At 44.7% G+C, this 27,385-nt stretch overlaps 2 protein-coding genes and 1 long non-coding RNA gene across 11 annotated transcripts in view; 1 reads left to right on the forward strand and 2 right to left on the reverse strand.

The window, feature by feature from the left end:
• The window catches only part of osbp2b (oxysterol binding protein 2b), a 56,331-nt gene extending 51,181 nt beyond the window's left edge, over positions 1–5,150 (reverse strand). The window contains exons 1-3 of one of the 4 annotated variants that reach the window (XM_023804336.2): positions 5,002–5,139; positions 4,218–4,263; positions 3,948–4,123 (exon numbers count right to left, since the gene is read on the reverse strand). In XM_023804336.2, coding sequence (XP_023660104.1) covers positions 3,948–4,123; positions 4,218–4,263; positions 5,002–5,063 — 284 coding nt within the window. In that variant the 5' untranslated portion in view covers positions 5,064–5,139. Of the gene's footprint in view, positions 1–1,927; positions 2,039–3,947; positions 4,124–4,217; positions 4,264–5,001 lie in introns of those variants that run through there. The other 3 variants (XM_023804338.2, XM_072709067.1, XM_072709066.1) reach the window with 3 other exon arrangements.
• Positions 4,041–20,916, forward strand: LOC111839981 (uncharacterized). 6 transcript variants are annotated; one of them, XR_011989309.1, is made up of 8 exons: positions 9,226–9,352; positions 9,538–9,745; positions 14,173–14,417; positions 14,575–14,725; positions 14,905–14,970; positions 15,596–16,849; positions 17,540–17,633; positions 18,703–20,916. It is a non-coding gene; the product is annotated as an uncharacterized lncRNA (long non-coding RNA). The 6 variants fall into 6 exon arrangements; XR_011989310.1 differs by having other exon boundaries at positions 15,596–15,876; positions 16,010–16,849; positions 17,540–20,916; XR_011989312.1 differs by having other exon boundaries at positions 15,596–15,876; positions 16,073–16,849; positions 17,540–20,916.
• On the reverse strand, positions 9,740–26,201 carry rasl10a (RAS-like, family 10, member A). Its single transcript, XM_023804343.1, has 3 exons — positions 24,963–26,201; positions 13,494–13,618; positions 9,740–10,165 (listed from the first exon to the last, which is right to left on the reverse strand). Exons 1-3 carry the CDS (start codon positions 25,176–25,178, stop codon positions 9,895–9,897), a joined length of 612 nt encoding a protein of 203 aa, XP_023660111.1. The 5' UTR covers positions 25,179–26,201; the 3' UTR covers positions 9,740–9,894.
• Positions 26,202–27,385: the final 1,184 nt, after the last annotated feature.

Below are 27,385 nucleotides of genomic sequence, written 5' to 3' on the forward strand. Positions count from 1 at the left end.
ATAAACAGGTAAAAATGGCAATTAGTTTTGCATGATAGAAGCAGAAAAGCTGGCAAATTAAAATATTCAATTATTTCCCAAATAATCTCACCCATTCTTTGTATCTCATAAGAAATAAATACAGTATTTGACCAGAGAAATCAGTCTGATCCTCTGAAAGCCCTGTTTTTTCCACCCTGATCCTGACATCCATCCATCCATGAGTGTTCCAACTGCTTATCCTGATCAGGGTCGTGGGTGATCCTGGCAAACTGGAGCAGCTCGCTGTAAACCTCGGAAAAGGGTGAATTATCCCAATTTCCATAACAACTGGCTCAAATGTTTAAGTGCTCAGGCACACTGAAAACATGCTTGCGCACCTTTCTGCCAAGAACAGGCCCAGGTGATCTCAGACCCACGGTATAAAGAGGTCCAACAGAAACCAGACCCCCATGACAGAGGGGTCCACATACAAGGTGGGCCCACGTTTGGCCTGGGGTGGGCCTTGGCCAGGCAGGGAAAGAGGAAGAATATTGGCCAGTGGCAAAGTTAATGCGGTGTAGTCTTTATCAGGGTATTAAGGCAGATTGCTGCTGAGAGGCGAGAGTAAGCGGCCTGAGTATGCTAAAGCTTAGAGAGAAAGTCAATTACCAAATTAAGGGGGAAAGTAGGACCTACTGCAAAATTATGGGTATAAAATAGCCTTTTTTCTCTTTTTTTGCAATAAATTCATGGATGCAACACTGGAGGATCCTGTCATTTTACTAAATGCTGACTATTTAAAATTACCCCTTGAACCACCTGTATTACATATTTAACATCAATCAATACACCAATCTAATGCACATTTGTGTTAACTGAAGCCATTTCCAGAACCTGGCTATTTGTCTTTGCCTGTAATATTTGTTTTTCTGTCAGACTGCATAAGCAATCTGTAGAGGAGTCAGGGAAACTGTAGAGTCAATGATGGCATCTAACTGCAGAGTCATATACAATTCAGAGACAATGCCTACATGTAATTGCAGAGTCATGCCTCAGAAAGGAAAAGAATAACCACAATTGCGAATATGAACATGATGAGAGACTGCCATCACCACTCAATAGGACAGCCTTTTTGCTACCATTTTGTAACCAAACTCTGGTTTTAATAATGACTTATACAGAAAATCTGAACCAAGGGGAATCAGAAAGCTCAGTTATCAGACTTGTTGCCACTGACGCAATCCTGATGCCCGTCACAACCACGCAGATGGATCCTGAAACCAAGTTGTGGGGGGCTTCAGAATGCAAATCAGGTGATTTGCATGGCCAGGCAATTTTGCAACAGGAGTCTGCAGCCAGCCGGCACTGGTCACAAAGGCGGCACAGCTAGATAGTTCATATCACATCTCTTGGGTTCAACATGCATGTAATAAATAACAAAGATATCTTAGATACTTAAAACTATCAGATTTAACTAAACAAATACCTAAACACATATACTTAAGAATATTAAAACAAAAGAAACTGGAGATTCTCAACTGGAGATTTTTGCATTTCCTTAAAAATGCAGTCCCACACTTGTGTCTTGGGAGTCTCTGAATGCCAGGTACAGCCAAAGGAAATACATATTTTTACATCAATTTCTAAAGCCTTAGATACCAGTCCCGGGGACCAGTGCAGCACTGACTAACCATGGACTGGAGGAGTACTTGGCTTACAGAATCAGCTGTGTTAAAGACAAAGCATATAAACCCCAGCGCTGCACCAGAAAAGCTTTTTACCCAACACCCATTAATACATTTCATTGTCTTTCCAAAGGCGGGGGCAGGAAGGGGAGCTTCCGATGTGGAAGAGTAATGCACACTGGACTTTGGGCCATTTCAAAGGCCAATACCATATAATACCACTTGTCAGGGCTTAAAACCATTACTGGAAACTAGTACTTTTAGCACACTCTCTTACATACCCCCTCTGTCTCATGCACGCAGACAGACACACCAGTGCAGCCATGCCTCATCTTCACGGATGGCCCCTGTTCAACAGTGACACAGTCCTTCAGTGTGGATGGGTTACCCTCAAATCACTGCCGTCACCTTTCAACACAGTGGTCTATTAACAGGGGTGTGTGTGTGTGTGTGTGGGGGGGGGGGGGGGGGGGGGTTGAGTGCTACCCATCCACTATCACCAAACAGGAGCCTTACACTCATAAACATGATGATGCAAGTGGACAGAGGTTTCAAACGAATGCTAGAGGGTGTGTCTCCCACTTCAACTCCTCACCACAGGCATGTCATTTAACCTTCCCACAGCACTGAGGACACACACACCCTGCTATGCTTCTCCCCTCATTTTTGTGGGCAGGCCAACTTTCAAGTGTCAAAAACTCAACAACCTCAGAGAGGCGTGTCCAAAGACAGCTGACTGACATGTCTACCCAAGGGGACCCGGCCCCAGCAATGAGGTGCAATGCTGTGCCTTCCAGTCCTGACATCAGGCCATGCTATCTGAATGACACCACTATCTGCCGCCCAGTCTGACATCCGGTTTTTTCCTATTACAAACAACCTTGTGCCCAAGTATAAATGTGATTAAGCCTTTCAACCTCGCAAACAGGCATGACAAAGTTTTTACAATTGTATCACGAGATGATAAAATGCCATTTCGCCTCGGTACAGGACCCTGATGTAACTAATTAATGAGCAGAATTGCTTCACAATTCTGCAACCGGCTCAACACATTATTTATGATTGCTTTACCCTCACTGACCTGTTTGGAAAATTAATGTAACTTGTAGGATTATAAAACTAAGCTTGGCAGAGCCACACACTGGACTGGAACACCGTTACAAATACAGTGCTAACACCCATCGGGTTAAAGGCAGAGCCTTGGTTACCGGTTTACAGGGCAACAGTGAGTTTCTGGCATAAAGCTGTGGCCCAGAGGATTAGCCCTACATTCAGTAAAGAGCCAATTAATTAGGTGAAAAGTCTGGCCAGGGAAAGGAGAGGGTGACTGTCACAGTAGCTACCTGCCCCCTTCATGAAAGAGGGGGGAATATGAGAACATGATAAAGAGACACCTGAACAACAGGTGTTATCGCCTGGACAGGTGACACCTGTTTGCCCCCTCCATACACTTACGTATTATTAGCTCTTACATTATATATGACAAATAAACAGAGTTCAATTCAATAATGCCCTAAGCGCGTATTTAACTGTCTTTAACCGTTACTCACTGCTGTTAACCGTCCCACATTTAAGTTGTCAGATAACCTTGTTAAATTAACTAGCGAACTGAGAGTATTTAACATGGAATACTAAACGATAAATAACGCGTCTGTTTAAAAGAATACCTCCGTGTTTGACAGCTAGCAGGGTGTTGCTGACGTTGCTTTCCACACGGCAGACCACTTTTGCCTTCCTAGCTGAATGTATATATTAAATGAAAAATGCTTTCTTTTTATCCCCATTTTAAAATGGGTTGTGGGGGGGAAATGACATTTGAGTAACGGGGTCAACTGACGGCTATGTAACCAAGCGGATGGTGGAGAGGAAACCTTAGCTGGCTAACCGCGTCCTCGGGGCAGCCTGACCGCTAGCACGGCCGTTTCGCCGGCTAGCCCAACGGCTAAAGGTGTGACAGGCCTCGGGTTCGGGAGCCAGGGCCGGGCCGGCGTCCACAGACAGCCCAGGCGAAGGTGCAGGTGCAGATGACACACGGGCTAAGCGGCTAGGCTAAGCTAAGCTAAGGCTAACCCCCCCACAACTTTCAGCACCCGTCTCCACGCGCGCCGATGCTTCACGAGACGAGACGCCGCGAGGCTAGTACCACGCGCGGAGCCGAAACGGTTAAACGTTCTAGCCGAGCTAATCTGCAGTTTCAACAGCCCCGCCGGCTTAACCGGCTCCCCGTCTTTTACCTGACAAGTGGCAATTGCCTGATTTCATACCGAGCGTTATGACAGCTCACCCAGCCGGCTCCTTTACCTGTAGTATGATAGAAGGCCATTGCTGAGGACGAACCATCTCCGCTGGTAACCTTTTAAGTAGTTAGTCCATTTAAAGAGCCAGCCTTTATAAGTGTCCGATCCCGGAGCCGGGACGCCAGCAGTCGAGGACGCCGAGCCCTTCCCCTGGTCACTCATTCTTCTGTCCACTGCAGGCTGGGGGTTGCAAGACAAACCAGGAACAGCGGTGAGGATCGACACTATCCCGCCGGAGCCGCCACAGGGAGCGGCCGCTTTCCCCTGCACTTACCGCCGATGAGCTGGAAGCGGGGTAGCTTGTCGGGGGAGGGTCCGGACTGGAGAGAGAGGGAGAGAGGCAGGGAAAGGGGTTGATGTGGAAGGGGGGCACAACGCGCCCCCCTCACATGACGCTGGAAACTAGGAGGAAGGATGAAAACTGACCGTGGAGGCGATCATATGACGAGGGGAGCTAGCTATCAGGGAATCCTGACGCGTGTGAGGGGACTTGGGGATCTCGGCGTTAGTACCGAGGCCGTGCGATCCCGGTTGGCTATCGTGCAGGAACACGTGTGTATGTGTGTGTGCGTGCATGTGTTTGCTTCGCTGCTGTATCCCGGCGATGTGTCGCCGGTATGCGCAGCATCACCGTAAACTGCCAGCATTCGCCGTTTCTGCGTGGCAAGGATACAGTGCGCAATCGAAGCCGCAATTGAAACAAACGAGACGAGAGCCAATCGCTTACTATTTTCAATGTGCTGCAGATGTAGGGTAATGGAGAATACGATATCATAATCGAATATTACTGAATAGTGTATTTTATGCTGTAATTTTACGACTCTCTAGCCAATGAGAATGGGGTCCTCCGTCAGATACCGCAGGAAATTACATGAAAAACATATTGCGCAGTTGCTAATGGTGTAATTAGCTCTTCATAACAGGTTTATTTGCAAAATGTGAAAACTGAATCATATCAGAGCACCTGTCTTGATCAGCTGCTACACAAAAACAATATACTCCTACGCCAGCAAACGTGTAATCTGAAATTGTCCGCCTATACTAACTACATCGATTACCTCGCGAAGGGGCTTCTCCTTATGCTACAGGTACTTTTCAATTCAAGGAGTAGCAGGGACATCTACAAGCGTGGTTAAGGGACAGAAATACGAAAAAATAAAGAATATGTAACCGAATTGCTTCAGGAATATAAATCCTCCTGCATAAATATATGAAACGTACAATTTTAAACAAGGGCGCAAGTTTGGTAGGGACCAATAAGTCATCTCCGAACCCCCACCTCCCTATACACACAGGATACTCCCATAATAGGAACGGGTCCCCACCGTCCATATCAAAATCTACGCCCGTGACTTTAATCCTCGCCAGCATGTCCATTTCCAAGTCATTAAACAGTGTGGTAAGATATGCCGGTTCGTGATACACTCCCGAAATAGCCAGAATGTTTGATAGACAAGTAACATTCTTTTCAATCAGGCCTTGGTAAATATGCACGGCATGCACAGGTATAAAAATATATCTGGCAGCTTAATCTGTCATCAGACACCACGATATTATTTGGATATATAGTAAAAGTTATTTATGTACTTTTTCTATCTCTAGTCACAAGTCTGCACCTATAAAACTGTATAATGCAGCCAACTCGCCTTGAGATTATTTGTATTCTCACGATTTACTGTTATCTTACTCTGAGTAATCTTATCTGAAGGCATATTGAGATTTAGACAGCAGTTTCTTCCACACCATGACAATAAATCTGCTTAGTGTGACTCACTGATACCCCATTTTAAAAGAATATTTAAGCAATTTGTTCCTCCGGTGTTAGTTTTTATTGGGAAATCATTCAAACGTGGGGAAAAAAACATTTAGAAACAATGCGTCCACCACAGAGTAAGGAAGAGAGAAGACAACATCAGTGTCGATTGACGTTAAGATTTCCAGATATAATTTTAATACTTTTTAAAACGGCGTGTGTAAATATATAATGGTGATTTGCATTTCGTGTTTATTAACAGTTGTTTATATCAAATCCGATCTGAACCCACTAAACATTGGACGTCGGATAGGCGTGCAGATCATGTCTATATTAGGTCCGTCAGTCCATGACCAATTCTGGACATCTATACAACGTCCAAACTAGGTCCACAATTTGAACGTCCATCCATGACCCAACTTGCACGTCAATATGACATTCAACATTTGAACGTAATTTTTTTGACGTTATTTGGACGACTACGACAGGTGCAGGAAATATAGTTTTATTTACAAATATCAACATTGTTGTTATCAACATAATAAATGGAATACAGATGATTATTTCGAAACAAACATGATTTATTATGTTAATGCGTACGTATTTTATGTGCATTTGCGCCGATATGACAATAAATTATATCGTGCATTGTTTTTTATGTTCGTTCTGAAAACCATGTGAAAACTGAGTAGTGCAGAGCAGCTGTAACAGTTTTATCCACGTCCCTCGCGGACACTTTTGTGCACGTGCAGAACGCGGGATTTCAAAATCTGGCAGCAGCTTGATGCCCGGTCGAACAAATTAACATCCAGCTTGCTAAACCAGGTTAATGCTAAATTATGTTTTTTACTTTAGCTCTGTACTGCTCTGTTGTATACACTGTAGCACCGGCGGGGCTCATGTCCCAGCATGCCCCGCGTGCAGTTGTAAATAGCCATTGTTGTGTTGTTGCTGTTATTGTTAATTAATAGGTAATTCCTTATTGTTGCGCATGTGTTTACATGTGTCTTGTGCGTACCCGGTCTGATCCTCGTGTGTAATTAGCTTACATAAATGTCCCACCGTGGATGCGTCTTACAGTTCGTCGTCTGACTACTTTGTGTTTCTTACATATAATTATCTTTGGTGTTTTTTGGGTGCCTGATGTAATCCTTGTACGGATTATTAATTGAGTAGATGTTCCCCGACAGAGTAATCTCCGTGTTTCTCTGCTCGCGATACCTCCATCTGCCCGTCGCAGCTATACGTTATTTAAATTTAAGTTTTAATTGAAAGCATGGTGAAATTGTTCATTTATATATGAATTTAGTCGAGACACGACATACACAATGTCTAAAATTAGTCTGCTTTTGGTATTATAAGACGTCCACAACGACCACATTTGGACTATAAATAGCCCATACATGGAGGTCACACGGCCGTCAATACTAGACGTTCATTAGACGTCAAAAAAAGACGTCGCCTGGCGTTACAAAACAACCCCTTCAGTGGACCAAAATTGGACGTCCAAAAACGACATATTAAAGATGTCATTCCGACGTCACTATGCGCAGTGGGAACGGAGCACATCCTAAGGATCTAGTTAGGAATCCTCATATTTTAAATCTAGCGTCGTGCTTAACCGTGGCCCCTGCCTGAATGAAAAACGATATTGTGCTGCATGACAACCGTTTCTTTGATTTTAAATTCTCCCCGTCTTGCGCTCCTTACCCTGAGGCTTCATGAACGCGAAATGACACAGTGTGATATGACGTCTTCTGGAAGCCAATTTGACATGGAGATGCTGAAAAGTCTCCCTACTGCAGGATTTTCCTGAGACAGATGTTTTAAAAAAATCATTTCGTTGTAGATGGAGAGTTTCACCCCTGCTGGGTGATGAATATCAGCCCGATGGCAAACACTACAGGCTGTTTTCAAATGAACTCATCACTAATCTATATTAATGCCTTCCATATATTCCATATAGGCCTACTCGCAAAACGTGTATGTATGGATTTTAACAAGATTTAAAACAATACACATTTTAAAGATATTTTAGTCTCACATTTTATTAATTTTCTTCAGTGCCAAAACATCACATAGACAGCTACGAAACCTAAATGCAAACCTAAACACAGGTTAAAAATAAAAATATTCACGTATTTAGAAAATAGTAGCCCTTTAAACCGTGACACGACACACAGATCCAAACACTATACTCAGTCCAAGAAGATGAAAAACATTGCGTATATTAAACGATTTGAAGCCCCGGGGCCACGATCATAACCTTCTGCCCACGGCGGTTTCGCTGACGTTGGATGACTTTTATAGCCATCTAGTGGCTGATAGTAGTACTACCACTTCACAGTTCTATCTGAGTGAATTTAATGCCTATTTTTGCGAGTTGCCATCACAAATTTAATTTGGTAGACGTACCGACACACCAAAACCCTACTAATACACAACAAAACAAGTCACGAGTACTAATACATTAAGACCCCTGTATTTAATGTTTTATCTTAGAGGTAGGTGGCCTGAAACTCTTAAAAAGGGAGGCGTTTTTTGTTAACGTTAAAAGCATTAGAAGGTGATTATGCTGTTCTGAGACTGGTTGAATACAAATTCACTGCGACTGAGATTTTGCAGCTAATATTAGTAGTGCTGGCATATTTCATGTGCAAAACTATTTTTGCATATTGTGTGAGGAGCTGCGCACGTTCACTGTATGGCGGCTGCTAGTGTTACAATATACGCGTGGGGCATTACCGTGAACGTAACAACTGGGCGGAGAATAGACCGATCAGGAGGATATTGGGGTGAACGTGTTGGTGTAGACTCTAAGGCAGTGCTTGAAGTGGGCCGGAACGCAGCGGAACGCAGTTCCGGAACTTCTGTATTTTCGTCTTTTGGGTTCCGCCACTTTTTTCTGCGTTCCGGAACTTACTGAAACTGATCCGACGCAGCGACAGTGGCCCGAGAAAATTAGAGTTCCTGCACTTATTTTTTCCCACTTCAAGCACTGGTCTAAGGTATCTGTCGATCGCCATGCAGTAGCCCCGCCCAATCCCTCTGCCTGTCGCCCCACGCACACAGACACAGAGGTACACAGGCACACATATGACAAGTCGTTAGTCATTGCTTATGGGTAACACTTTTTCGCTTGTAGAGATACGCATTCCTGCTAGAATTTCAGTATATTTTTTAACCTGCTTCAAACTGGCTAGTGAACAGTTAGACGGGTTTGCATTACTCACCAGCTGACGTATTTGGAATAGGAATTACACCGGCTGCCGGATAAGCAGATCTACTTCTGGGAAATGCGGACCAGTTCTACTGTCCACATTCCCACCTGAAACCAGCACATTATGTCTACTGGTAGTGGAATCTCATATTGGTTGCCTGAGAGCATCTCTGCCATTCTGGTTCTGTGAGCTGCCATTGAAGCTCTGCCAGACCCTGAACATGAATGAACATCCCTTTAACTGCTTGTCCTTTATTTATTTTTGACACAGTGCCCATTTATATCGCCAGCTTTCCAGTTTGTCAGAATGGCTTTAAATGCCATGCTGCACTCACCTGTTTGACTAGTTTCACTGTAAGAGGAAGACTTCTGGAAAATTCTGCAATCAAATATCAAATACAACGTCACATTACAAGTTATCAAGCTGCAGCATCAGGTCAGGAAAAGAATAACCATACCTGAATTTTCATGTCAATTCCAATTAGATCGTTAAATACAATCCAACCAAAAAAAATCCAGTGAGAAGGTTGAATGAAATGAACAGTCCCCTGGAAAAGCATGCACTGCTTAAGAAACATTTTATTTCCATTTTCCTACTTATGACCCTTCTGTACGCTGCAGTGTCCCTGCAGCTGTTGCCAGGCTACTAGGTGAAGCGATGACCAGGTGGGGTCATCAGGCCTGATGCCGGCAGGTGCGGCCTGTGCTCAGGCGGTCTGCGGTGAGGGGATGAAGGCACAGCACGCCTGCCTTGCCTGCTACGTGTAGCTCACTGGCCGACACAACTCGAGGAGCGGCAATAAGCCCTCGCAGAAATGATGCGGACAGGGTAGGAGCCATTAGTGCAACAGTGTGTCTGTAAGTCTGCTTGAGCGTAGCAAGATGGCACTCCGGCAAGGTGGAGTGGGGGACTGGTGCAGTGAGGAGGCCTCTGGGTGTTTTCCAGCTCTTCTGATTGACGATGCCCATTGCTGGAGGTCACATGACAGAGCAGCGGTTGCGCTGCAGTGCCCCCTGCAGGCGGATGGAGGTGTGGTTCTGGCGCAGGCCACGAGCCACGGCAATGCCAAGCAGCTCCTTGAAGAGCAGCACGACGTGCCAGTTGAACTTGGCTGAGCACTCCACATAGCCGCACTTCCATGTCTTCTTCACCAGCACAGAGACGGCCCGCCGCGGTGTGAAGCGATGCCGCTGCAGGTCGCGCTTGCTGCCCACCACCAGGATGGGCACTTCACTACCGCTGGCCTCCCTGCAGGGGGCGTGAGAGAGTCAAACTGAGAACAAGTGTGCCAAGACTAGTCAATGTGTGTCATTTTTGAAAACGTATGAAGGTCCCAACTTTCTGTGGAATTTTCTGATCCTCGATGCGGACAGCTTTTAGGGTCCAACCTACTCACCTTACACATATATACTCATATACTTTATATGTATAGCCACTGTTCTCAGTCTGGAGCTCAGCAGTAATGCATCTCACAGCATATTGTACTCAGTATAATTGTGTATGTCACATGACATTTTACTATTTACTGAAAGCCATAACTTTTACTACACCATAAAGTTATATTGTACTGTATATTGAGAACAGTAGATTGCATTACATGATTGCATACATGCCATAAATGTTATAACATTTGGGTCATATTTAATATTCATTCGGTACATGATCTGCAAGCAGAGCTCAGTTATGCCTTCAGAACAACACTGTGCAAAGGTATCCAAGGTCCTATGAGACATGTGGAGGTATGATGCAGCATTTTTTTTACCCCAGTGCGGTAACCAGGACGAACTGGCCACTATGGGACCCTCGCTAAAGACTCCACCCCCAAGCATCCACACTACCATATACTACCTATCCTATTTGTACACTCAGTGACAAAAAAGGTTAAGCACCCAGACAGAGTGGTGGAAATGGAATGAATCTGCATGTGGTGAAAGGTCATGTGACTGTATCGCAATGATTATAATATCAGATCAAACGGACAGAGTTGGCAGTATGGGCACACTGCTGAACCCATGTCAGTAGGGTGTGACACCCCCCCGGGCCTGAATACATGCAGCGATACGGTGCAGAAGGGAGTCGTACAGCTGTTGTATCCAATCCTTCAGCAAGTCGGCCCACAGCTGTTGTAACTGGCTCTCAAGATCCTGCAGATTGGCACTGGGTCTGAGCTGACGTCCGAGCTGATCCCACACATGAAAGATCGGGAGAACTGGCTGGCCACAGGAGGACCTCAACATGACGCAGGCAGTCCATAGACACAGGTGTCGTGTGTGGATGGACGCTGTCATGTTGAAAGACTGTCTCAAGAGGGGTAAGACATAAGCCCTATGGCCCACACCATGATGCCAGGAGTAACATCGGTGTGTCTCTCTGCAACATGGCAGGATTGGTCCTCTCCCCTCGGCGCTGCCATACATGCACATGACGGTCATCCATGGTAATGCATCACTGAACATGGTACGATGCCACTCCTCATCATCCATGCCTCACGGTTACGGCAGCCTACGCGTGGGATGGTGAACCCGTAGTCTGGCTGATGCCAGTCGTCAAGACACGGTGCAGGATGCCACAGGGTGTTGTAGAGAGTCCAATAATACCTGTGTCCGGATGGCAGGCACAGATGTCATGGGGTTCTTTAATGCTTTTCGCACAATATGAAGATCCTCCCTTGGTGAGATCCGTCTTGGGTGACCAGAACCTTCACGGCGTGTGGGTGCCCTCACGTGCCCATTGGTTCCAACATCAGGTGACTGTGACATCTATATGCCCAACATGCCAGGCAATTGCACAATACGACCACCCAGCCTCATGCAAACCCACAATGTGACCCCTATCAAACTCCGTTAAGTGCTGGTAATGGTCTAATGCGTCTAGGAGGCATCCTCTGTGTCTGGTGACTAGACATGCCAGCTCCTTGCAAATCAAATCATTTACATACCCATCGCTGGTCTGCACGTGTACCAAATTACATCCATATCCGACCATTACTTCTGGGTGCTTCACTTTTTACTTCTGGGTGCTTCACTTTTTTTGTCACTGACTATACTTTGCACATATTTTTTTATTATTCTGTTAAATGTCACGTTTTTGCAGTGCTTGGGGAGTTGCTATCACTATCTTGTTGTCCTGTCGTATACAACAATGATAAAGGATTGAATGCTGAATCTTGATAGAGTGCATTCACTCAATTAGTGAAGTGAAGAAACCAGATGGAAAACAAAAAACATTTTTGCAGTCTGGGTGGTGACATCCCTGATGGTGAAATTGTTCACACATACAGAGATAGCTGCTGATGTACACACACACACACACACACACACACACACACAGCTCTCGAAAAGCCTGAATACACACACATACAAAACAAGCCTAAATTAGCACACATATTCAGGCACAAATTCATGTATATAGAAATAGGACAGTCACACACACTCATTGTCACAGACACCCCCCAAATGTTGTGTTCTGTCAGGGGTGATCAAAGCGCCGTGGGAGGAACTAGCTGCCACGCCATGAGTGAAGCCCCCGCAGCACACAAGGACTTGGGAAGACATGGTCCATCAGGGTGGGGCGATGCCAGACCGGTTCAAACAGGCTGGGCATTTGTAGAGGAAATTGCTCAGGAGCCACTAGCTCCTTCTGCCTGGCAGGCCTGCTCCCAGAGCCCACACAGAAACCAGCAGCATTTGTCTGGATGCTCTTCCTTTGATTTCGATAATCTACCAGCCCCCTACGCCCCCCTAATGGTCCATTTCTACTTCTCTAGATAATGAATGCCTTGTGGTAGACTATAAAAAACAAGCTTAACTGCAGCCCACTCTAAACATTTCTCTCTGGCAAATGTCTCTGAAGTTACAGTCTTCATTTTGCTTAACTATCAACAGGCTTGCTGCAAATACAGAGGCTGAACCCTCTGGGTCTTTCCACTGCTGGCCACACAGAGCAGGTGGGCAGCAGCCGGCCAGTGTCCCCCACGCAAAGGGTGGGGGACTGGTTTGACTGACTTGCAAATGCTATAAAATCCCGCAACCACGCCTGGCTTCAAATGCTACCTTGTAACCGCAGATGTTACGGGGAACTGCGTCCCCCACCCCCCTTTGCCATGCCAGCAGGCCGAGCTAACTGGCAGGACCCATCTCTCGGCATCTCCACTCAGACAGAAGTGTTGAGGCTTCTTCACTGTGCTGGGCTTGACAGCGGTGGAGTAAGTGGGCAACGAGCAGGGCCCTGAGCATAGTGGTGAGCAGAGGTTGTTGGACTAACAATCTGAGCTGAACTGGAAACCCTAGTGACTAAAACTCACACTGCAGCTCTGGTGTAACCTGTGTTATTCCTCCCATAGTGTCAGAGTCACTTGCTGAATTAATTAGCACTATTCTGTGAAGGGAGGGCCACAACGCACCTACTGGCCACTAAAAACCCTCTCGGCTGTTCCTCCAAACAGCACTTTGCTTTGTTGCACCATGTGACTGACAGTGTTGGAAAGAAAGCAGATTGGCAGGGCTGCAGTTCTCTGCATATTGAGCCCGATGATATGGCAGACAGAATTAAAACACCCCGATTCACACATTAGTACCTGTGCTCCATGATCTGCTGCCGGATCATCTTGACATACTCAAAGCTCTCCACGCAGCAGATGTCGTAAACCAGGATGTAGGCATTGGCGTTGCGGACACCTCGGCAGCGCAGGTCCATCCACTCCTGCAGGGGGCACCACAACAGTGTCACATAATCAGCATCTTAAGAGATACGAATAAACAGAGGAAGAGTAAAATACGGTTCGAGATACATGAGACTGCCAGATTTATTGTTAGTTATCCTAGATGATTATTAATACAGATTAAAGACAATAAATAAAATTACGAGATACCAGTAAATGCCAAGGTTTCTACATTGAACAAGGGCACCAAAAAACCCTTTAAACAAATGGTGCTAAGAGGGTTGTGGGGTAGAGCTGGTTGCCAGGACGCTGCTAAAAGGAAACAAAGGTATCTCCGTTTTAAGTTCACTCTTAGAGATGAAGATTGCTTCTCCTGTTTAATATTCCTACAGTGATGCCTCCGGGCAGAGGGAGACAGTTCTGTCACTCAAAGTCACATCTAGAGCAGAGCCATGAAAGTAAACATCCTGCCCTGCCAAGCGGCATTTTTAATTTTTTTTTTTGAGGGGGGGGGGGGTACAGGAGCTGTTGCTGTGTATGTGTGTGGGGACCTCAGAATGGGGTGTAATAGGGTCAAATCCCCTCCAACCCCCAGCATCACATGGCATGCCCTGGGGATCCAGGTTCGATTCCCGCTGCGCCTAAGAGATGCAGTAAACGCAGGAGCGGTTTGTTCACTGGCAGCTTGGAGAGAGCTCCATCCTCCTGTTGTTGCTGGTCTCACTGTCAGCGGTGCATCTAGGGGGCCACGGCTCAGAGGTGCGGGAGGGGACTCTGCAGCACCAGGACTGGGAAGTTGCAGGCCAGGCACCTTGAATGCCAGCCCAACAATACATAAAGGTACCACAGGAGTCACTCTAGAGAAGCTTTTTCTTAAATCATAATTCAAAAGGTCAAGGGGAACAAAGACATCCTAAGATCTCTAAAGATATCCTAAGTGTTTCTCAGTCCGGTCCTTGAGGACCCACAGACATTCCATGTGTTTGCTCCCTCTCAGCTCTCAGTAAGGACTTTCTGGTAGGGAGCTCAGAGTGAGCTGTGGGTCCCTGACGACTGGATTGGGAAACACTGCCATAAGAGGTGTGAGTCCCTAACAACAGCAAGGAACGTACAGCAGAAAGGATGACACAGTCACCAAAAGCCTTTGGGTTAGTACATACTTCATAAGGATGACATTAGAATAACAGACAGTTTGAAACAGCTGTAATGATCCTTTTTTGGCCTGCAGCTACAGCCAGAGAATGCCTTCCACTCCATCATTAATGTGCAGATTAATGATGGCCAAGGCACATTTCAGTCCATAATGGACGTTTGTTTCCATCTTCAGGTGCTGGTGCCGAACGCTGGCTATTTCACAAATGAACGGCGGTGTGCAGGCCTGCTGAAAGTGGAGGTAATTAGGGCGATCGAGCGGCATAGCAAACACAGAGCCACTGCAATCATTAGCAGAGATGGAGAGATGATGAGAGAGAGAAGGAGGGAGAGAGAGACACACACACAGAGGCAGGAGAATGAGGGGAGAAAGCTGACAGTGATTGAGTAAATATCACTGTGCTGTCGCTGCCTGATTCAGCTCTGTCTTCACACGGTGGCCATGTGACCTGCAAGCCATCATTAGGTCTTTTCATCTTTCTGCCAGCCCCCCCTGCCTGCCCCGGCCCCCCGCTCACCTGCCCCTGCCTCCCTGCATGACATCTGTTCAAGCTGCAGGAACCCAGTGGAGCGAATCATGTGGCAGATGTCAGACATAATCTGGAAGGGTCACATGGCCTGGGAGGCGGGTGAAATAACGCCCCCCCTTTAGCGCTGAGTAAAGGCTAAGCCCCCCACCAACAGGAAAGTGGCAGATGGGCAGGATATTACTACTGTACATGTAAAAATTAAATTCCTGTGATAAGGATTCTTTATTTACCTCTCCGGACACACTGCTAACCTCAAGGGTAGAGGGTCAGGTACCAGAGAGGCCGTCTCATTGACCTTTGAACCTCCCCCTGTGTCTTGCCCTTCCCTTGTCACAGATCTGCGAGCTCTTCGGCATCCTGAGCGAATGTGTGTTTGGCATCCCCCCAGCGTGGCACCCAGGTGAAGGAAAACAAAAAACATGGCAAAAACTTGAGCCACAGAACTGCTGACACACGCTGCTTTCTCCCAGCACTAAAAATAGAGCGACGCACCGCCATCACATACCCCGCTGTCAACCTGGCGAATGCGGTCAGACCTAAGCCAGGAGGGACTCCCCCTGAGTGCTGGGCACCATCTGCTTCCAGACCACCCCATGGATCAGTCCCCTCTCAGAAAGGTAGCGGCCAAACAGCTTCGCTGATGCATTCCTTCATAGTTCCACACTTCCCCCTATTTATGCAACTGGACGTTTTACTGAAGCTAAATAAATTAATTACAGTTTTCAAGGGCATAATACCTTCTCCCCCCAGAGACTCAGACTGCCAGCCTTTTGGGTTATTAGCCCGCATCCTTAATTGCTTTGCTGCCCTCAGCCCTGTCATATGACTGCATGCTGGTCAGGTGACTCGCGCAAGAGGACTGAAAGTAAGGATCTGCAGAGTCCACCCTGAAGGTGAGCTGCTCAGATTAATACTGACAAAGCAGTCCGGTCCATCCTGTCTTAACATCCCTCCTCCAGTTTCACCCTCTCACCTCAATATAACCTCGAGTGGAAAAAAAACTGGATATTACACACTGTTTTCACATCTACCAGAACAGACATGATGTTGTCTTCCTGTTGGGTGATGTGTTATGACATGTCATGTTAAGCACTCCTTGGTACCTGGATTGGGAGGATGCTATATGAAAATAAAGCTAACAGTTGAATTTTTTTGTATTTTACTGGCATGTACAGTATATAGAAACAGGGATTGATAGAGGAGTAGAGACCTTGTGGAGTCTGCATGCTCTCCTCGTGTCACACGGGTTTCCTCCTGTAGTCCAGAGACAACAAACTGGAGTCTGGCCACAGAGTGTGTAGGAGTGTGTGGCCCTGTGATGGACAGGGTGTACCCCAGCTTTGTGCCATATGCTGCCTGGGATAGGCTCCAGGCCCCCCATGACCCTCAACTGGATAAGCAGTTGGAAAATGGATGGTTGAGATTTTATCAGTATATTGGTTTAGTGCAGCTCTGCAAAACCTGGAGAATTCTAATTTTTTGTCTTTTGTGGATCTCAAACCTAAACAGTGTGTCTTTCTCAGATGACTCTGAATTTCCTCGGCAGATGAAACCTTCGGATACAGACTTTGAACTTGAATTGCCTATGAGGTGTGCATTTGTTCAAACAGACTATAAATAAACACAGGTTCTGAAGTGTGTAACCACGGTAATAAGTGTGGAGAGCACAGCACTCACAAGGGCTGGGGGAACGGGGACAAAAATCTTGGAATATAATTTGGTGAACTTGTGCATCTGAAAGGCTCTGATTTTACACACACACACACACACACACACACACACACAGGTATGTAATTATATTTTTGTGGGGACTCTCCATTCACTTCTATGGGGAAAACTCTAATCACAACACGACAACCTTAACCCCTACCCAGCCCTATCCTTAACCATAAGTAACCAATCAAAATATGAGACTTTTGCCATTTTTACTTTTTTGAATGCATTCACAGATCTTTGTGGGACCCAAAAAGTGGTCCCCACAATGTAAAAAAAAAAATCAGGTTTTCATTACATTATGGGGAACATTTGGTCCTCACAAAGTAATATAAACCTAATACACACACACACACAGTCAAAGACACACACACAGGTACACACATGCACAGGCACACATGCACAGGATTAAAGTAACACACAGGTGAGGCACAATGCCATTATTAGTCCTCCCTAATTACCCATTAATCTTGCTGAAACCAGCAGTCATGTTATTCTGGACTTAATTACAGACATTATTTGCATTTGTATAAGTGCCTTCATACAACCTCACTTATTCTCACCAAGTGAATGAGACACTCCAGCAATCTGTGGCCCAGCAGCCTGTCCGCACTGGATAGTAAGAAGCGAGGATGAAAAAAGAGCAAAGATGGCACCGCGGGTAAGTTAACTCTGGGTGAGGGTAAGCTCTCCTCACCTGACAACAACAGATCAAATTAGTGTAGAGCAGCCATTTTTGGTGAAAAATGCATCCCATGAATCCACTACGAAGGAGAAGTGAGTATTTAATAAGCCAATTAAACAGGGAATGGGGGGGTAATTAAATGGCCAGAATGAAAGAGACGCACTGGGAAGAGAGCCAGCACAGCAGGTCAGCAGCCCCCCTACCTGTAATAAACAGCTCAAGCTCCATAATGGCCGCAGCTCATTTGCTTTATGTTATTTTACATGAGTTGGTCGTGTAACAAACGGCTGCATACAGTAACAGTCCTAAAAGCTTCTCTCTCAGCACTCAAGGAGATAAGGAGCACTGATTACAGTGTGTTGCTGCACCCACCTCAGGGATGAGAACCTGAGTACAGCCATGTGGTAGGTGATACCTCACCACCACACTAGTTTGAATGGACCAGCATGAGGTTTTTTCCCCAGTGGCTGGAGTTCCAATCCTGCCACCAACCCCCAAGTTATTCCCTGTAAGTTGGACCTCCTCCTTATAGGGCTGGATGTAGATTAATGTCATACCCAGGACAAAGCAATTGCAGGTTAAGGGCCTTGCTCAAGGGCCCAACAGAGTAGAACCACTCTGGGCATTCATGGGATTTGAACCAGCAACCTTCCAAATGCTGACACAGATCCCTAGCCTCAGAGCCGCCACTCCCTCCCCAACACATAGAGCTTTCTAGAAATGGGTGATGAATCCCAGATGCTCAGAAATGACCACCTAAAGTCACAGCTGTTGGGAAATGTTACCAGTTGGTGTCACAGAGCCCATAATATGGGGATCAGTGGGTTAGGACACAATTGCCTGTCATCAGAAGGCTGCCAGATCAAAACCACCAATTTCTCCAAGCACTGTCACACCTTGCTTTCTCAGAAGGATAAAACACCTGCTAAATAAATAAAATATCAAGTATATAAAGCAAAACTTAAGATAAAATGTTATAGTTGACACAAGCTGGCCACTTGGCTACATGATTGTAGAAAACTGAGGCGTATGTTTCTTCACTTAGTGCAGAAGGAATGTTGCCCAGAAGCAGTTTGCTGCGTCGCCGAGGTCTCCCATCCAATGGAGGGGTGGGGGGTGCAGGGCAGTGATGGCCCCGAGAGGCTGAGGAGAATACGAGATGGGGGAGTCAAGTAACGGTGTGATATGGGTGATGGTGGCGATGCTGATGAGGAAGATGATGAGAGAGTCGCGCAGCAAGAAGAAACAGTGGCATGTGACTGGGTGCCATCTGTTACGGTGTGGAGAGGATAAATCACGACAGATGCTTCTGGGATATAATTAGTAACATAAATACAGTAAAAAAACAGTGAAAAAGAGTAACACCCTGAGTAATACACAAAGTAAAGTACTGAGTAACAGAGCATAGCACTAGGAAGAAACAAATGAAGACACCAAGTGACACTATGTGACATGCTGAGTAATAAAGTCAAAGTCAATATGCGAGTAACACATGGAACAAAACACTGATACACTGAGGAACACACTGAGAAATAGAGGCAGGCACCACCAGAAGGTGCTGGCATGTCACAAGCATCTTCTTGCTGAGCGAACGCTTCCCATAGTGCAGCACTTGGTGCATTTCTCAAACCCTCTAGGAATTAGATTATTGACTAATGTTTGCACCATGACTTAACAGTTTTAAGGTGGTGTGGGTGAACATAATGATGAAGCATAATGATGAATCACAATATATACTTTACTTCCGTCAGTATTACCATGATGTACTATGGTAGTTATGCAGGTCATTAACATGTCTGATATTTCATAACTGCTTTTATGTGTTACAGTAAGGCCTACATAGCATAGAATACCATGTGATAGAGATGCATGATTTATTGATATTGGCCAATATTTGTTAAAAATCAAGATACTGGCATCAGTCCAATGTGTCCATCTTTGCTGATATTGCTGGCTGATATAAAAAAATGATCAGTAATCAAATTTAGCCACACCAGAACTAAGGATGAAACTACTAAAATAACAGAAATGATTGCATTGGATGATCAGCCATTTTCCATATTGAAGGATGTGGGATTCTGTCGACTCATGTATCACTTAGTACCAGGCCGCGACACTAATAATTCATTATTTAATCTGTACTTAATCTGCCTGCAAATCGATCTTTTGTTTTCGACAGAATAAAAAAACACAATGTAGCATTATTCTGATAATCGGTGCTGGCAAACTCAACAAGCCGCCTCCCCCCTTCTCCACAGCAAGTAGCTCTGAGATTAGCCAGTAATCTGTATCAGACATTTTAGACAAAAATGTATCAGTTCTCAGTACCAGTTAACACTCCCGGTGCACCACTAGCATGTAATATTTTTTCAGGTCCTTTCATAGTCGCCCTGAGACACTATACTCATATCCCACCCAACCAGGGTTGGACTGGCCATCTGGCATACCGGGCAATGCCCGGTGGGCCGACACACATTTTTGGGCCGGCCCGGGGCCCTCCGCTGGATCGTAAAGGCCGCTCCCATATACTAAATACACACAAAATTATATTATCGCAGTTTTCTCCCAAGCTCTTGATGGCTGGAATATATTATGCATATTTCAAGTTTGACTTGTGATTTTATATATCTCTCATTTTCGTTATGCATTCTTATTATGGTGGGTTTATGGTGTAATTTTTTTATTTAAAATATATAAAAAAAAAACTGTAAAATCCCTACAACAAACTCAAAATATAATACATAGTAATGTTTTGAAGTCAAACTAAGCTGTTCCTTTTGTATTTAATGGTTTTCCGTTTGAGGGATTTGCAAAAAACTGCAGTGCATGATGGGTAGGATCTAAAAGCTGCCTAATGTCCTCATCCCTCTGACGACTGTTGCGTATGTTGGTCCAGAAAGTAATTCAATTTCGCCATGTAGGCTACGTTCTTAAAAACTGCTTTTTGTTGGATATGGCCCAATTATATGCTGTGGACCATTTAATTTCTGTTTGGAATTTCGCCAGGTAGGCTACCTTCTTTAAACTGCGTTTTGTTAGACTACATATTTCGGGATGTTGTATTGTAGTCTTTGTAAATATGTATATAATTTAGTCTAACCCAGCCACTTAAGGGAGCAAACCAGCTCAACTAGGTGCCGGTCCCAAACCCGGATTAATGGGGAGGGTTGGCGTCAAGAAATAGAGACTATGTTCACTGCATCACTGATGTCAAAATGTGGGAAATATGTGGTTGTATAAATAAATGCGTTAAAGTAGGTTAATGATTCTGTGCTGTCTAAATTGTATAAAAAGTTAGGCTACATGACACTTGAATGGGCTATACCCGAATGCATGGATGCATTATGAGAATATGTTTATGTTTCTTTGACATCCACTTTCACTTCAAGGTGGGAATTGTGACACTGTGGCCATCTCTCCCAAGATGAATCCCTGAGTAGTGAAAGAGCATATCAATTTTTCAACATGGTTACTCTCTTCCTGCTGTGCTTTATTTAAATTTTTGAAATCACACAACGTACACATATATTCTCTGGTATGTCATGTGCTTTCGCATATCGTATAAATAATCGTAGTGGGCCACCATAACCAAAAAATGCCAGGGCCATTTTTCGGTCCCAGTCCAGCCCTGCATCCAACCATATAGACTCTTCTGAAAACCCCCCCTCACGCTACCTGAGTTATGGGTTATTGTTGATTAAATCTGCATAACAACCTCAGTCAGGTCGCTATCTTGCCCCTTTGGTGTTCCCTCTCTTCTTCAGTGGGCCGGTGTGTTGCACCCCTGGGACCACCAACCTGACAACATCCACATTAATTGAGATCATTACATAAATAAAACATACACAAATACTCTGCTCCAGTGACACTGATAGAAGTGCAAGGAGGGACATTCATACTTTAGAAGAGTTTCAGTGCTTCCAAGGTGTCCCACATAGCTGAGCTGAGTAATTCTGGGCCCACAGCTGTGCTGCGAGCCATTGCTGACACTATGAGCACCTCTTGCGGCAAAGAGCTGTCCCCACTAAAATAGCCCTTTTGATTAGTATACTACGCCACTCTGACATCCCAAAGATACTTCAAGGGCACCTTCCCAGTCAATCCAGACCGGAAGCCTGGGGGACATGGGCTCTTCCCACACCTTCTCCATCACCCCTTCTCCATCACCATCGACCTTCATCCATCATCAGCACCTCCTGCTGCCTACATGCAATAATATCTACCCAAAAGTAGCTGCATAGAGTGAATTTATGCAAAGTCTCATTGTAGGTTTAGGTTCACCCTTAAGATGTCTGGTTGAATTACAACCCAAAGCCAATGCTTTACATCCTTCGACTTTTGGCCCTTTATAAAATTCTTGTGGCTTGCCATCTCCCAGGAGCCCACTAGAGTCATTCACAATTATGGGGTACAATGTGTTTCCCCCAGAATGACAATGTGTCCCATCATGACCTTGTGGATAATCATCTGGAGGGACTCTAACAGTAGCATAGCTGCATGACAATGGAAGAAGTGCCGCAATATGACAATGGGTCAAAGTCACACTCCGGTCTGCTTGTCATATTCACCTGGGACTCAGTGATTCCACATCACAAAGACGGTAGGGTGGCACGTAACTATTTCTGAGGCAGAAAGCCAGCAGTCAGAGGATCCAGAGGGGTGGCTGGGACCTGCCTGTCATCCTCCATTGAAAAGTGCTACTAAAGGTTTGCTGCAAATACTATTGACAGTTTAAAGGGGAAACAAATTCACTGACTATAGGTCTAAACCTGCCACATCTGTCACATATCTGCCTTGAACTTAGCTGAATCTGACCTTGTGCACCTACAAAGAAATGCAAGTATGCAACAGAAGTGACTGCCACATGCACAAAACACACAGTTTACTACTACTATTACTAATAATGATCATCATAATAAAGTTCTGTTTATGTAGCACCTTTCAAATATGCAAATATTGCACATATATACAGTGTATCACTAGACAGCAACATAAAATAAAAAACAAGAATGGAAAATAATGGAGAACACAACACATCAACATAACGAGAAATTAACAGCAGGAGAGAGAAGGGTAACACAGAGATAGATGTGATTTTAGCAGAGAAACAGGCGTTGTGTGTCTGAGATGAGAAGGTGAGCCCTGGAGGGTAAGAGTCTTCGCACTATATGACCTGGAACCCATGGAGAAAAGCCTAAACTTGGGGACCATGGGCAGATCAGACCCAGATAACCTATGTGGGCAGTCTGGAGTGTGAGGGTGACACAGCTCTTTCAGAAGGGTGAGAACTTTGGGGGTAGACAAAATCAGTTTGCACTGAATGCGGGATCAGACTGCAAGAGGATTTTGAGTGATACATGCAAAGTGTTTATGGCGTGCGTGGATCCGAGTTGTACAGTTTCAAGTTTAGTGCAGTCTAGCGAGATATTTGGAAGGCAGTTTAATCAACTGTACATTGCAGGAATCTAGAGAAGTGGTGACGAAGGTATGAAATAGGGTTTTGGCATCCTTCATATTAACATGGATTAATAGTATAATAATAATACGGTATAGATATCCATTTGTCATACTCCGGAAAGTAACATACATATGCACAATAGACCTGATTTGCAAACTAATTGTAAGCAATGCTGACACATACACATATAATTACAGTAACAGAGTAACTCTCATTATGAGTAAGTTGAGGCTCTGCTCAGATTTGAAGGCGAATGCAAACAGCAGGCCCCAGTGAGGATTTGAACGAATACATAAAACAGTAAAAATCAGAGAAACTCCTGTGTCAACAATCAGTTCAAATGTCACAGTGCTCAGCTGAAGAGCTGGGGGGGGGGGGGGAGTTGTTCACTGATTAATATACTTTCCACTGAGTCAAAACAAACACACACACAAATCTCCACTGAGTCAAAACAAACACACACACAAATCTTTGCTAAATGTTAGCTGTTGATATCAGTTATGTGACTGCAGTAAGAATCAGACAGACTGTCCCCTTGAGTCAGCTTGAACAACCTTTACTTAGCCAGGGGACACTTCTAGAGCTTTTGGACCCCATGAAAGCATATCATTTGGGGCCCCAACCCAGACCAATCCAAACATGTTCAAATTCTTTTAAGGCCCTTGGAATCGCCCTAACTCTCCTGGCAGTATTGGAGCTCCTGATGGCCATGGAACCATCTCCCCTAACTAAGCACTAAGCAGCCTGCTTGGTCTCCCCTGCTACCCACCCCCTGCAAAGCAGGCACACACACACAAAAATGAGAGAGATATTTAGTATTCACAGATTGGAAGACACTAAATAGTCAGGTCTCCATGGTAACTGCTCTGAAGTGGGCTGGATCTCCTGTGAAGACCCCCTTCCTGAATTTACACCAAAACTCAATGGGGACTTGTTACTTTGGAAATAAAACCAAAGCACTATGTAACTTAAGCCTAACAGGCAAATCTCTGCCACACATATGCGATGTGTAAAACACTGACTCAAAATAAAGATACCCCTCAGTTACTTAACACTAACATGATACACTTAATCACATCATTTACTTGTAAAGAAAACGATCCTTTTAGCAACAAACCCCCTTAAGGGAACATGCAGTTCATTGATTTTTTTTAATGTGTCTTGCATGAGCTGGTTGTCCGAGTATAGTTGACTCACACAAGTATCCAGGGTCAGTTCAGTTTGCTATTCTACAAACACTTGCTTTGAAACAGTCCACCCATTGTTTACAGAAAGAATCGATTTAAATAGCCCAACGCAAACTAAAATTGTTAAACCATCCATTCATTTTTAAGCTTTTTTTCTTGTCAGCTGGGCAGCGCTAATCCAACTTCTAAATTATTTTCTTTTTAATATTAAGAACCATTTCTCCTTTTCCTTCGTATTTTTTTTTTAAATAATAACACAGCCTAATAGTTGCAAGTTATTTCTCTCTAATTGTAATGTATATAGCCACTTCCATATAATATCCAAACCACGCATCATGTTTTAAACCCGCAGTCCTTTAAAACATTTTTCAATATTTTTATCAGTAAGCTACTCGGGAGCAGTCAGAATAACAGAAGACGCATTTAGGAAAACCCAAAGCACACATTTCCGCATTGTTTCAACGCATAAAACTGATTAAAAGAAGTGTCTCACAACAAAAAGGAACATTTAAACAGAGCATTTTCATGAGTTTCAATAAACCGTTGGTGTGGTGTGCGGGGGGAGATGTTACATGTAGTTTTTTACAGAAGGAGTAAAGGAAACCTAAAAGATATACAATTCGTTAACTGTTCCTGTGCCATGGCTCCATAAAACCCTACCTGGCTGGTGCTGGAGGGGAAAGAGGAAATTGGCGGGACATCCAAAATCTTCAGGTCGTACATGTTGCCGTTCAGAATGACCGATGGCCGGTAGACGTACCTGGCCTGGGTGGGCGTGTAAACCTCGGAAAAGTCATTATAAATAAACTGGCGGATGATGGAAGTTTTCCCAACTCCGGGGGCACCGATCACTGCGATGCTCAGTGTCTCGACCATTCCGGGAAAACAAGCACCATGGACAGAGGAAAGAACGCGCGAGCGAACTGCCCATAAAACCGCCTATTTCTACCCCTTAAAATAAATCCCTGTGTCTTTTCCGTGAAGCAAAGGAAGCACTTTTCTCATGCGCATACCAAAACGGCTGATAGTCAATACCCAACACAAGACATTGAAATGTCAATTGAGCATACACTTAATTTTGCATAATGCAAAATGACGGAAGATACTCGTGCCATTGCCGATAGATTTTCTACTTGCGAAATGCAGTTGCGAAGCTTCGTAAGAATAAATATATTTTCCAAAAAAAAAGAAAAGAGAAAGAGACGTCACCTTCGCCGTTTGATTCCTCTAAATAAAACGCAATCATACAAACGGGATAAAACCAGGACTGTATTCGCAATGTCTCCGCATTCCGTAGGGGAGACGGAAAGGTTGCGGTGCGGCACTTTAGTGCAAGAGATCGCCCCCGTGTCCGCTGGGTTTTCATTAAGTGTTTCCCGTGGGGTTCACCAGGAGATCCTCAGAGGAGGGATTCGCGTTAATTTGACTGATGCCATTTTTTTGTTGTGTGAAGCTATAGCGACTGTTTTTACGCGATCGCCCCTTCGCGCACTTTGCACATTCCCTGCCGACTTGCCAAGGACGTCTGACGGAGGTCCTCGGGCGGACACCAGCATGCAGCCCCCAAAGAAATCAATTCCCGTATGTCCTAATAAAAGCATTATCGCTGCTCACGGTGACACCACAACAGTCATCTCATTGTTCTGAAGCCTCGTACCATCACACCCGCACACTTTAGCGGAGTAGCGTTGCGCTGCAGAGACAGCATCACACGTCGTGTATTGCTTTCAATTTATATATGTGTATGTGTGTGTGTTTGTACAAGCACTAGGCGCGTGTGTTTTAATGTTTGTGCGTTTGCATGCGTGTGTGCGTGGTTGTGCGTTTCCTATCCCGTGCTTGTCGTTTCCACAGCTATCCATTGGCTTTCTCTTACGCAGAGCCCTCCAATTGCTTCGATTTCACCACTGCACCCTGAGACACAAGAGGATTAATTATTAACTGCAGAAATACACAAGTGTCGAGTCGACCCACGCCGGGCTAAAGTATTTGTATGACAAACACACGCTTATATAACATGAGATTCAAACTAATCTGTCAGTTTTACGGATGCATCTGAGTCTTCTTCAGCTAGTAATAGACCACGAAGGGAAGTAATCGAATAAAATTTAATGAAACAGGTATAGTAATTACAGTATAAACTGCTCTGTTTCTACTTCGCAGTAAGTTAGAACTCGTTGGAGGCAGAAGCGGATCCCTTGCGAAGTCTCGGACCGCTTAATAACTGACTATATCTAACGGTCCCAATATTACAGCGTGTCTTTTAGACAATATTATGGTATTATTTTTAGTTCAGCCATAACTATAGCCTAACTATGGGTGTTGTAGGTCAAACAACATTGCACATGTACATATGCGGCTACACATGGGCACACATACTAGAACACCGACAGATGCATAACCATCCATCCATCCATAGCTGTTTCTATGCAGAGTCGTGGGGGGGGGCAAGCCTAAATTACGCTACACAGGGTGGGCTACGTGACGTAAAATCGCGAATAGCTGAATGTTTTACGGCTACAAAACCGAATTATCATACAAAATTGTGCTTTCATGCTGAAGGCTCTGTCCTCAAATGGTCACTTAAACGTGTGTCCTTTCAGAAATAAAATATTTTCTCGTGTGAGTATTATGTTGTTTCGATATAATTTTTTTGTCGCATTTTACGAACATTATTTTTTCGTGACCACCAGTAAGCCACCAATTACACATGCAATATATTATTCCCTTGAACACTATTTTGTGTATTATAGCGTGTTTAATAGCTCGACGACGAATCATATCCGTCTTTTTTGCAGAAGATACCTTTTTCCGAAATCTTTAACATAACGTAATAAGTGTTACCCCCCTCCCACCAATAAATAGACATTAGTATATAAATTAAGTTGTGTCACCCCAATATGAAACTCTTTTGCCATTGAACTTGACCAGTGTCTGTAGATACAATCAAGATTCCAATGGGAACCATTTTCCACGCATAGCAAAGCCTGCTGTCACTGTCCCACTTGTGAGCAGGTCTGGCAGCTGTCCTTTGGCAGCTGGAGTATGATTGAAACCAGACCTTGCCAGATCAGACCTTGCAT

Source organism: Paramormyrops kingsleyae, chromosome 2, assembly GCF_048594095.1.
Source record: "Paramormyrops kingsleyae isolate MSU_618 chromosome 2, PKINGS_0.4, whole genome shotgun sequence".
Taxonomy (NCBI): Eukaryota; Metazoa; Chordata; class Actinopteri; order Osteoglossiformes; family Mormyridae; genus Paramormyrops; species Paramormyrops kingsleyae.

Coding starts and splice junctions, on each gene's coding strand:
- rasl10a (XM_023804343.1), bottom strand. CDS start 25,178: ATGGTCGAGACACTGAGCATCGCAGTGATCGGTGCCCCCGGAGTTGGG. Junction 13,619..24,962: donor TCCCCTCCAGCACCAGCCAG/GTAGGGTTTTAT, acceptor TGCCCCCTGCAG/GAGTGGATGGACCTGCGCTG. Junction 10,166..13,493: donor CAGCAGATCATGGAGCACAG/GTACTAATGTGT, acceptor CGCCCCCTGCAG/GGAGGCCAGCGGTAGTGAAG.